The 12,704-nt window shown below is 40.2% G+C and overlaps 1 protein-coding gene across 2 annotated transcripts in view; it reads left to right on the top strand.

The window, feature by feature from the left end:
- Window positions 1–12,309, top strand: part of DMXL1 (Dmx like 1) — a 78,972-nt gene extending 66,663 nt beyond the window's left edge. For both annotated transcript variants that reach the window (XM_026720329.2, XM_087926915.1), the window contains exons 43-44: window positions 8,736–8,953; window positions 9,514–12,309. In XM_026720329.2, the coding sequence (XP_026576114.2) occupies window positions 8,736–8,953; window positions 9,514–9,738 (443 nt within the window). In that variant the 3' untranslated portion in view covers window positions 9,739–12,309. The remainder of the gene's footprint in view (window positions 1–8,735; window positions 8,954–9,513) is intronic.
- Window positions 12,310–12,704: the final 395 nt, after the last annotated feature.

The following is a 12,704-nucleotide window of genomic DNA, read 5'->3' as shown; positions in this document are numbered from 1 at the left end:
ACTTCAAATAATTGTCCAATCTCTTCTTAAAAACTTCCAGTGTTGGAGCATTCCCAATTTCTGAAACCAGGTTGTTCCACTGATTCATTGTTCTAACTGTAACTAAATTTCTCCTTAGTTCTAAGTTGCTTCTCTCCTTTATTAGTTTTCTCCATTACTTCTTGTTCTGCCTTCAGGTGCTTTGGAGAATAGGTTGAGTCCCTCTTCTTTGTGGAAACCCCTTGGATCCATGATGGCGAACCTATGGCACTGATGCCAGAAGTGGCACACAGAGCTATCTTGGCACACCAGCTGTTGCCCATTGCTCCTCTAGGTTCCAGAGCGCACAGCTGGTCTTCGCACACGCAGGAGTGTCGAAAACCGGAAGAGCAGCTCTCTGGCGCACATGTGCGCGAGAAACCAGAAAATTAGATTGCCGGTGCACATGCTTATGCCAGAAACAGTTTCCTAGTGCACACATGCGCACTGGGGAGTGGGCGTTGGTAAATTTACCTGTGAACGCCCTTTCTATCTATGCTGCGAGAGAGCCCAGGATGGATAGACTCCTTATGATGTCATTAACCTGGGTCTGTACTTGTATATATAAAAAGCCAGCCCCTGGGAGAATCCCCAGCTTTGGGAAGATACTTGACAGACTGAAGAAGTGTCTCTGAAAGCAAACAATCCATTAACATGCCTTACCATCTCCGGATGAACCAAGGGAGGGGCTAGGCTCTCTCGCAGCATAGATAGAAAGGACATTCACAGGTAAATTTACCAAAACCCATTTTCCTCCATGCTGCAACGAGAGCCCAGGATGGGATATACCAAAGCTTGCATGCCCATGGGTGAGTCCTCGTCCCACCAATCATTCCAACAGTGGAACCACTTGCTGAAGAACCCGTCTGCCGAAGGCCGCCATTGCCGAGGCAAAGGAATCCAGACGGTAGTGTCTGATGAAGGGAGACGGGGATGTCCACGTGGCCGCTCTGCAACTCTCTTCCAAGGATGCCTGGATGGCCCAAGGGGCTGAAGTGGCCGCACTTCTGGTAGAGTGTGCCATTAGACCACGGGGTACCGGAAGAGCCACCTCTTTGTAGGCTTGTGCGATGCATGTCCTGATCCACCTGCTAATAGGAGAAGAAGCCTTGCTCCCCAAGTGAGAGGGTGAAAAGGAGACAATCATGGCTTCTGTCTTTATAAAAAGGGAAGTGCGCTTGATGTAAATTCTAAGAGCCCTTCTGACATCTAGAGTATGCCACTTGCACTCTAAGTCATGTTGTGGAACGGGACAGAAGTCAGGTAACACAATGTCTTGGGACTGGTGGAACCAAGTGTTAACCTTTGGGATAAAGAAGGGGTCCAGACGGAGAACAACCCTGTCATTGTGAAAGATGCAAAGATCCTGCCTGATAAAGGGCGGCCAGTTCTGACACCCCTCTGGCTGAAGTGATAGAAACGAGGAAAATTACCTTTAGAGTTAGGAATTGGAGAGACACTGTTCTAAGGGGTTCAAAAGGGGGCTTTGTAAGGGCATTAAGAACCAAATGAAGGTCCCATGAAGGATACCTGTGCAACACAAAAGGGTGTAGGCTGGAAGCCCCTTTCAAAAATCTCCTGACCGAGGGGTGATGGGACAAGGAAGGAAGTGAACCCCATGAAAGAACTGAGGAGAGAGCTGCTACCTGGTGATGTAAGGTATTGGGGGCTAAACCTTTCTCTAACCATTCTGAAGGAATCTAAGAACCTCTACCAACTGGGCTGAGGAAGGAGAGAGCCCCTTCTTGAGGCACCATTGGGAGAAAACCCTCCAGGTGATATCATAGAGGCGCATTGTAGAAGGTTTGCAAGACGCCTGGATGGTGAGGATAACCCCGTCTGGGAGATTAGTCTCCCTTAGCTGCTGCTGCTGAAGCGCCACACGGTCAGCTTCAGCCACTGGGCCTCCGGATGTATCAGGGCCCCTTGATGCAGGGAGATGAGATGGGTCAGGATCCTCCAAGAAGCCACAGACAGGTTGACCAGGTCCACAAACCAGGTCCTCCTTGGCCAATAGGGTGCCAGAAGAATTAGTTCCGCTCTTTCCGCCAACAGTTTGGGTATGACTGCTGGAATAATGGAAAGAGGGGGAAAGGCGTAGAGGAGATCCGCGGGCCATTTGCAATGTAGAGCATTGGTCCCCTCCACTCCCTGGCAAGGAAACCTGGTGAAGAATCTGTTGACTTGGGCATTTTGAGAAGTGGAGAAGAGATCTACCTCCGGAGTTTCGAATCTGAGGGAAAGATCCCTGAATAGGAATGGAGGAATGGACCATTCTGCCTGGTTGACTAAATTCCTGCTCAAGTGTAGCAGTTTGGTCATGGGTGAAAGATGGTCTTCTTGGTGTTGATGGAAAACCCGTGGCTTTGGAGGCAAGACAGGGTAATTTGCAAGTCCCGATGGGCCGAGTGGATGGAGGAGGATAGTATCAACATGTCGTCCAAGTAGCATTGGATCCTTACTGGAACAGAAGCCACCAATGCTGCTAGAACCTTTATGAAGACCCTTGGAGCCAGTGAGAGGCCGAAGGGAAGGGCTCGATACTGGAAGTGGGCATTCTGGTAACAGAAGCAGAGAAACTGGCGATGATGAGGCCAGATTGGGATGTGAAGGTAAGCCTCTGTGAGATCAATGGAAGAGAGGAGGTCACCCTCCCGAACGCTTTCTAAGATAGAATGCAGTGTCTGCATTTTAAATCGCCTGTATTGGAAAAATTGATTGAGCAATTTTAGGTCAAGGATGGCTCGCTACCCACCCCCCACCCCACCGAGACTTTGGGAACAACAAAAAGACGAGAGTAAAATCCATGTCCCCGTTGTAAGGTGGGAACTGGTTGAATAGCCCTTATGTCGAGTAGGTGTTGAATGGCCAAATTCATAAGGGCTCTCTTTGAAGTATCCCGTGAAACAGGACAAATCAAAAAAAATTCTGGGGGTGACGATAGAAATTCCAATTGTAGCCCTGACCTAACAGTATTGAGCACCCAGGCATCGTTGACTCCTCCCATTTTGAGGCAAAGAAGGCTAAGCGACCTCCGATGGGTACAGAGAACGAGGTATTACTTAGAGCGATGGAAGGCACGACCCCCTCCCTCCTGAAAGGGCCGTTTACCAGCAGAAGGTTGTCTGCCAGGTGGTTCTTGATGTTGGTGTTGGCACTGAGAATACGCCCTCTGTGGCCGAGGAAAGCGGGAGGTGGACTCCGCCCAAAAGACAGGTGGCCAATAAGGAGCTAGGCGATAGTCAGCTTTTTTCCCTGAGGAGGAAAGAATTTTACATTTATCTCTGATCTCAATGAGATATGGCTCTAGAGCCTCGCCAAAAAGCTTGTCTCCTGCACAGGGGGCAGAGGCCAGCGTCCATTTGCGGTGTGACTCCTTCTGCCAATTTCAGAGCCACAGAAGCCTTCTTGCCACCACCGAAGATGCCATAGCTCTTGATGCAAATTTGGTGGAATTGAGGGTGTCATCCGCAGTGAATTCCGCCGCTGCTATAATTTGTTAAGGTCCTGATGAGACCTGAGGTCAGAGGCAGGCAATTGATCCTGCAGTTGGTGCAGCCATCGTAGAGATGCCCTCGTGAAAAACGATGCAGCAGTCGAAGTCCAAACAGCCTACGCAGCTGCTTGGTGGTTGCACTTGAGTGTCTGTTTGGAAAGCTTGTCCTCTGGTTTAAGGACATCCTCTGGCTCGGTGGGAGTGCCGGAAGAGGAGAATGATGCCACAACCAGAGTGTCTACTGAGGGCACTGCAAGGGTGTTGGCTAGGGATTTGCTAACATTGTAGAACCGCTTGTCCAAAGATGATGGACAAGGACCTGCTGAAGGGGAAGCGCACTGCTCCTTGACCATGTTAAGAAACAAAAGGAGAGAAGGCAAAACCTCCGTGTGTACTACCGGCTTGGAGAAGAGCAAGTCTCCTTGCCCGGAGGGTTCCCCTTGTGGTTCAGGTGCTGCTTCCTCAGGTGACAGCTTGGCAATGACCAGGGCCTTGCTAAGTAGGGATTTAAAGAGAGCTGGTTTAAAGACTAATGCAGAGGAGGGCTGATTTGGATGAGAGACTTCTTCCTCTGAAGGATTGCGACCACAGATCTCGCACTCTGAATGAGAGGAGCAACTGTGTTCAGATAGGGAGACGCCCTCTTCCCCTTCATACTTCTCCAATTCTGCCTGTGAAGAATGGACTCTGAGGTCTTGAGGTCTGTGGAAATCTCGTTGCAGGGGTAAGGAAGCCATAGATTGAGAAGGGAGAAGGGCCTGAACCCTTTCCAGAGGCCAAAGAATCTGTTGAAAACCTTCAGCCAATCCCTGTCTAATGGCTAAGGAAACAACATCTTGTATCTCCCTGGACCTGTTATCAAAGGAGGGCCGAAGGCCAGCTGCAGTGGACATGAAGGTGGCTTCTGGCCTGATCTGGGAGGCCTGAACTCTGGAGGGAAGAGGGGACATAGGGCCCAGAAGTTTGCTGGAAATATGGCCCAGACTGCTGAAACCCCGAGGTCCAGACAGGGGGAGTCCAAAGGCTCCATGAACAACTTCCCCTCCCCTGGGGGGCTTCTCTGGAAACCCTGGTATTCGGCTGGCTGGGAAACCTGTTGCAGTTGCCCTCTCATTTGTTGAATAGTCTTGTTAAATTGTCTCTCTAGAGCTGCATGTCTGCGTTTCTCTGCCTTCAACTCAGCCTAGTTGTCTTCTTAGGGGCTAGAGACTTAGCTCTGATTTTTGCAGCCACTTCCCTGTAAGAAGTACGTTGCCTGCGTCTTTTCCTTTTAGTGGGTTGGAGGGTCTGTTCCACTTGGGCGGAAAACTCTGCATGAGCACTGTCCTGGTCCATTTTAAATAAGCAAGGCTTAAGCATTGAAATAATGGCTCTCAAAAGTGCTTAAGGATGGCAGAGGGTGGAATTGGGTCTTTGGAGCCCTGAAAATGGCCGCCAGGCCACTTAAAATGGCCGCTCACCTCGTGTCTGAAGAGACTGCAGTCAAAGATGGCCACTGCTCGTTGATGGCTCCAAGAAGTGAATTTCGGTCCTTAAGCTATTGCAAGCCCCGAGCGATCAGATCAGCCAGAGAAGGAAGAGATGCCTCCCACGCGATCAGCTGGGTGGCTGTTTTCAGTTTGCCGATCAGTTTTATGATTGGACAAACTGCAGCTATGGGGAAGGTCTCAGACGCTTCCCTGCTTGCCTAGCAGCACTTGGGAAAATGTTTATCCCAACATTGCAGGAGAACAGGGCCCCGCTCTCCAGATCCAGATGCCCTGATTGAAGCAAGGGTAGCTTCTGTAGAACATCACTGAATAAAACGCTAATGCTTTCAGAGACACAGCTTGTGACTTAAAGAAGCTGAGTCAAAGCTGGGGATTCTCTGAGGGGCTGGCTTTTTATATATACAAGTACAGACCCAGCTTAATGATGTCAGAAGGAGTCTACCCATCCTGGGGACTCGCTGCAGCATGGAGGAGAACTGCTCTTCCGGTTTCCATCGCACCTGTGCTCACATGCTGGGGAACTGCTCTTTCAGTTTCTGGTGCTCCTCCGCACACACTCCAATTTCGGCACAAGATGCCAAAAAGGTTCACCAACACTGCCTTAGATATTGAAACTGCTTACCCCTAGTCCTTCTTTTCATTAAAATAGGGATACCCAATTCCACCAACCATTCATGTTTTAGCCTCCAGTCCCCTAATCATCTTTGTTGCTCTTCTCTTAACATCCTTTTTACATTGTGATGACCAAAACTTGATGTAATATTCTAAGCGTGGTCTTATCAAGACATTATAAAGTGGTATTAACACTTCACATGATCTTGATTCTACCCCTCTGTTAATGCACCTCAGGTCTTGGCTTTTTTGGCAGCTGCAGCACACTGCTGGCTCATATTTAAGTGATTGTCCACAAGGATTCCAAGTTCTCACTCATAATTACTATAAAAATTGCCAGGTTCCATTTTTATATTATAACATATAATAATATAGTATAGTATATATATATTATACCTGCATATTTAGACATTCTTGCCTTACTTTTTTTACCATTGCATTTCATTTTGTTAGATAAGAGCCAACGTTCAAGTTTGTCAAGATCCTTCTGTATCTTAAACCTATCTTCTGTAGTGTTTGATGACTTCCCCATCTATCCCCTAATCTAAATCATTGATGAAAATGTTGAAGAGTACTGGGCCTAAGACAGAATCTTGAGTACTGGGCCTAAGACAGAATCTTGGGACACTCCACTGCATATTTCCCTCCATGTAGATGCAGTTCCATTGGGGAGTACATGTTGAGTGTGGTTGGTCAGCCAGTTATGAACCCTTCTGGTGATGATGTTGTCCAACCCACATTTTTCTTTCTTTAAAGTAGTAGGTTATGGTCTATTTTATTAAATGCCTTACTGAAGTCCAAGTAAATTATATCCACAGCATTTCTCTATTCCACTAATTTTGTCACTTTGTCAAAGAATGCAATAAGATTTGTCTGGCATCATCTCTAGTAGATGTAGAATAGATTGACTTAGTTCACACACAACAGTTAGTCATAATTTATTTCAGCCTACCATAATATAATTGCCGCCCAATGTTTTAACTCTGAATCCTCAGCGAATTATAATTTTAAAAAAACTTGAATTAATTTTGAATACAAAAACAGATGCTAAATTCATTTGGCCTACTTTTTCTGTTGTGTAGAATTATTGTATGTATGACTGTTGTGTAATACAAACTATCTTGTATAGGAAAGGTAATTATTTCCATTATATACAGTGGTGCTTAAAAGTTTGCAAATTCTTTTGAACTTTCAGAATTTCTTCATAAATAGGACATATAATTTGATCTCTTCTCCATTCAAACCAAAGTTATTCTTTGGTCTCATATGTCCATCGAAAATTATTCAAATAGTCTTCTGGCTTATCCATGTTTTTTCACAAACTGCAGATAATAGCATATTTTTAGAGAATACTGGCTTTCTCTCTGCCAACCTATCATGCACACTATTTTTATTTAGTCTTCTTCTGATGATAATCTCACGAACAGTGCAAGAGAGGTTTTTAATTCCTTGGGCATTACCCTGGTGTTTTTTTAAGTCTCCCAGAAAATTACACACCTTGCTCATAGCGTGATCTTGGTTGATTACCCTTTCTTGGGGAGGGTAACAGTGGTACTGAATTGCCTTCATTTGAATAGATCTGCCTGATGGTGGACTAGCGCATTCCCAAGTCTTTGTAGTTTTTTTAACCATTCCAGCATGGTGAGTATAAACAATTCTTTTTCAGAAGCTCTCAAAATTGTTAGCCTTGGGTGAATCGAGAAACAAATAAGCCAAGAATACTAGTTCTACCTATATTTTAATGCATTTCATTATTAAAGTAGTAATGTTAATAATACCAGTATTAACAGAATCTTGCCTGTCCCTCACTTTTATTCTCCAAAAAAATTAGACACAAGGACTATTATTCCCCGAACACCATCACTCTGCTAAACAATCCCCTCAACACTGTTCGACTATTTACAAAGTCTGCATTACTATTAGTATCGATCTTATCACTCATCCCCTCCCACTTGTGACTGTATGACTGTAACTTTGTCATTTGTATCCTTACGATTTATATTGACTGTTTCCTAGTATGATTCGATTGTATTGTACCCTATGACTATTATTAAGTGTACCTTATGATTCTTGACGAATGTATCTTTTATGTACACTGAGAGCATATGCACCAAGAAAAATTCCTTGTGTGTCCAATCACGCTTGGCCAATAAAGAATTATATTCTATTCATATGTGTTGTGAAGATTAGACAAGAAGAATATTTAGAATTCTGTTCTTAAGATAAGGCAGGACTTCCCACACTCAGGTCTATGACAGTTCACTGCAGCCAACTCGCCACAGCCAGTTTGCCACAGCCAATTCACCACGGCCAACTTGCCACAGACAACTCACTGTGGGACAGCTCGCCATGACCAACTTGCCACAGGATAACTCGCTGCAGGACAAGAGTTATACCAATATCAAAAAAAATATGGTATAATAGAATTATTAAAGAAAGGATGCCATAGGAGGGACTGAATGAAATGTGAATGACAAAAATTAAAATATTTTTTTATTTATCTTAAATAATTAAATTGCATTGTTAAATTCAATTCAATTGTTGTGTCCTGCTGTAAGTTGTTCTGCAGCACGTTGGCCATGGCTATTGGCTGTGGCAAGTTGTCTCGTTCCACCCACACTCACCCTTGACTATCATCCCATTGACCACCTGGCTCTAATTTCTCCTTCAACTGAACTGATAATCCAAAAGGTTTGCTTACTTTTGCCATAAACAAGCAGCTTTGGATCATTTTCCTCAATAAATAAACGAATAATATCATGTTTTTTGACTCATTTGTTTAATTGGGTTTCCTTTATCTAGTTTTAAGACTTGCATTGAGACCAGATCACATTTCAGGTAATTATTATGCAGAAATATTGAAATTTAAATGGATTCACAAACTTATAGCTTTATATGTATGGAATAAGAAGGTTTCAAAAGATCCATAAATAGTCAAGGTCAAAAAGAGTTTTTCCTACTTCTAACAAATGTTTTCCATTGATCTAATTCAAAATCAAGTTGATGCATCCAATAATTCAGTACTGATGCTTTATTTAACAGTATCATGTAATAAATATCTTCAATAGTAATAGAATATTATTTACATTATAATTTCTTTTATTTTTTTTATATTTCAGCATTTACCTGTCATGATACTGGAGCAACTGTTTTGGCATATGCCCCCAAACACCAGCTATTAATATCTGGTGGAAGAAAAGGCTACACCTGCTTAATAGATCTTCGTCAAAAGCAACAGAGACAGTTTTTCCAAAGTCATGATTCTCCTATTAAAGCAATTGCTGTAGATCCTACAGAAGAATATTTTGTTACAGGATCCGCAGAAGGAAATATTAAGGTCATACATTACAAAATTCCATCTTGTTAATTTGTATAAGAGTAGTTTCTTATATATTCATTATAACATTCTTGAGAACTATTTCATTTAAATATTCATATAACTGTCCACTTTATAACAAACTTGGACAACTTCCAATCAAAAGTTAAAATAACATAATATCCTTATTAAAACTATAAAAACAAATACATTAAAAATAACAACCTGGCTCCAAGTCAAGCATCTAATGAAGCACGCGTCATCCCAGTGCTGGGGGAGCAGGGTGGAACTCCCACAAAAATGGCATGCTTCCTAGCTCTCATAAGATGGCAATATTTAAGAGAAAGGACAGGTATATGTCCTATTTAAAATGTGTACTAATTTGTTTTATTCTTAGCCTTAACTTTTAAAAAATATTACTTATTTAAATATTCATCTTTAATTTCCATTCTTAATTGAGCTCATAAAAAGAACCATAACTAAAGCATCTGAGTGTTTACATAATTGAAGCATATTTATCAAACTTAGGGATATCAACTCAAAATCACAATCTGTTTTTTCTCTTTCTGTTTGCATTTTAGGTATGGTGTCTGTCTAATTTCAGTCTTCTCCATACTTTCCTCAATGAACATTCTAGACAATCTATTTTCAGAAATCTTGGGACTGGTGTCATGCAGATTGAGACAGGACCAGCAAATCATATATTCTCCTGTGGAGCTGATGGGACAGTGAAGATGAGAATTTTGCCTGATCGGTTTAATTCATTTGGTGAAGTGTTGAAAACTGATGTGAAATATGTGTTCTAAAGTGCTGTTAGCACTTGTAAAATATTATAGAATATTATCAAGTATAATTGTACAGGTAGCCCTATAGTAATATTTCCTGGTATTTATATTTATTTCTTGGAGATATAGTCCTTAATGCACTAATGCCTTAAAGGTTAGCAAGTTCATTCTTATTCTGCATAAGAATAGTTTTTGATGATTCAGTAAATATTTATTATGTATTTTGTTGAGTACTGTTTGTTCTTAATTAATAATAATGCCTCATTCCATGTTGTTGAGCATGGTCTTTATTGCTTAATTTCTAAAGACCATTCCATAAAGCAGCCTTATAATATCATCTCTTTTAGCCTGACAGAACAATCAGTTGCCAAATTCTTTATTCTAACTATATATGGGTTGTACTCGTGTAAAATAAACATACTTGACATAAGCAGATACCAATGCTATACTGAGATTTGCTATAGGAAGAAATGCTACTAGATGAGCCACCATTGCTAATATTTTCCTGAGATCTAGTTTGTTCACTTTTACAACTTGAACTCAGTCTTTAGCGTGAAGAATTAAAAGACAAAAGATTGTCTTGGAACTTTTCATGCTTGAATGACTGCTATCGGTTTGGCAGTCTTTTCCTTGAACCAAGTTTTTATATATATATATATCTCCATGAAACTAAATTTAAGTATATGTTGCATAGGATAATTGAATAATCTGGGTGGGGGTTATAAAATCATCTATGCTTAAATCATCGGTAAAACACAGGAAATTGACATATGTTATTTTCTCAGTAAATTTTGTTTTCATTTAATCCAAACATGCTTATTCTTCCGCTGGCATTTGAATCATAGCGTTTAGCTTTCATTTGTGAAATAAATAAGAAAAAGTTGCAAAAGAAAACTATTCTAATGTATGATAAATAGTATAGATTTATATTTTTTAAAAAAATCAAGAGTTTGAAATTTGTTTTTGTTAAAAATGTAATAACTGTACACTTAATTTTTTTGACCAAAATATAAAAATGTACAAAGCTTTCAAAATTTTCTATGTGCTAAAATAGGCCTTGTAGTGTAATTATTTTGAACTAGTCTTATTTTACTCGTGTGAAAGTCTCAAAAAATAATTGGATAGATTACTTAAATGCAAATTATAAACAATTTACTAAAATATTTTTGTGGAAAAACTGTCAATACAATTTCATGTGAAACAGATTTTGACTGGGAATAGATGCTGCAAATAAAACAAAAGTGCAGGGCTTGTATAATTAATTTTGTACTATTCTCAGGACACTACTTTTAAAAGTAACATTTCTTACTTTTTATATAGCATTTTAAATGTAATTTTAGCATATTTCTATGCAAGCAGTAAATAAGGAAACAAGTGTTAACATAATCAAAAATACATTTGTGCAATAACCTATACTATTCTTAGAAAGGAAAAATGCATAGCAGCATTTTAAAAGAGTTAGTGCAGTTATCTGATGCAGTGAATTAAAATTTTGAGTCAGTTTGCAGATAATTCTGTGGGAAGAATATAAATTGCAATATTAGATCACAACAATGACTCTGTGAAAATAGCTTTATACACTTTAGGTCCGTTCCACATATATTCATTTGCTTGCTTAGAAGGTATATGTTTAATAGCCCAATCCTGTAATTGTTTAGGATGTACATATAAGCTTGGGGTCCTGAGCCATCAACAGTAATGTTCTGCTATGTCTGTAGGAAAATTAAATTGACGTAACAGCTAGTACCAGTATTTAGGAAGATACGTTAAATGTTAGTGTTATAACCATTTATTTCATTTAAGAATATTAAAATTAATTCTGTTGCCCTTGATATTTTATTCAGAAGATTAGTATGGAAATAATCATTTTAATGCTTAGTATATAAAGCCTGATTTACTGAATTTTATATCTGAATTGCAAAATCCAAAATTATACCAAAGTCTTAAAGAGTTTAACTTGTAATTCAAGCTCCTTATATTAGATTTAACATGGGATTTTGAGAAAGACTATAATCTTTAGTAAACTTTTTGATAAGTTGCACTAAGTTTAAGACTCCAATATTGTATAAAGCTTTGCATTTTTTATTAGAACAGCTAGTGTTTTCATTAAGAATTTGCTTAATCTGATATTTTTAAGACTGTCATGTATTTAGTACATATCTACACAAACAACCATGTACAACTTTTACGATGCCATAGTTGATCATCACTTTATTTGAAGGCTTAAAGATTTAACTTATATTAAAATGTTATGTGCCTCTCTTATGTCCAATTAGTATCTAGAGAACGTTTTTTCCCATTAATGTACTTCTCCCTTCTCTTTTGTTAGTGTACCAATGAAGTGGCTGGAATTTTCTATTTTTCTAAAAGCATATTAGAAGTTCAGTTTATTTCTTCTATAATTAAAAAGAAGGCAAAATTATCAAATTATCTACCACTAATAACTGCTCAAAAAATAATAGGTAAGAGTGGTGCAATTGTCAATATTATAGTTGCCATTATTATGATTCTGTACATTTTTGTATGTACAAAACAAATTACAAAGCACATGCATAGGTTTAGAACCCCCAAATAAAATTTATCATTAGCTAATTAGTCTGTTCAATGTTTGCTTTTTAAATGGTACACAATTTCATAAAAATAAACTTCTTACACTTACTGTTTGTAATGTTCCACACAAGAAATGCTTCCCAAACCCTAGTCCATGGACTGGCACTAGGCTGAGGCATGCCAGAAGATGGGCCATGCAAACAAGCAAAGCCCTCTCTGTGGGATGCAGGCAGCACATGAAACCACAACCCCCTCGGTCCGTGGAAAAACCTCTCTCTACAGAATGGGTTTCTGGTGCCCAAATGATTGGGGGTTGCTGCTCTTAACTTTGACTATATTAGAAACTTCTTGTGATTTACACTAAAATCTAACAATTTTTGTATTGTTTTATACTTCATCAATATTGTGGGACCCACTATATCTCAGTTTTGTGTTGG

The sequence above is a fragment of the Pseudonaja textilis genome, chromosome 2 (assembly GCF_049901715.1).
Source record: "Pseudonaja textilis isolate UNSWEBS1 chromosome 2, rPseTex1.2, whole genome shotgun sequence".
Lineage (NCBI taxonomy): Eukaryota > Metazoa > Chordata > Lepidosauria > Squamata > Elapidae > Pseudonaja > Pseudonaja textilis.
The sequence above is the reverse complement of the archived record's forward strand: the minus strand, read 5'-3'. Positions and strand labels throughout refer to the sequence as shown.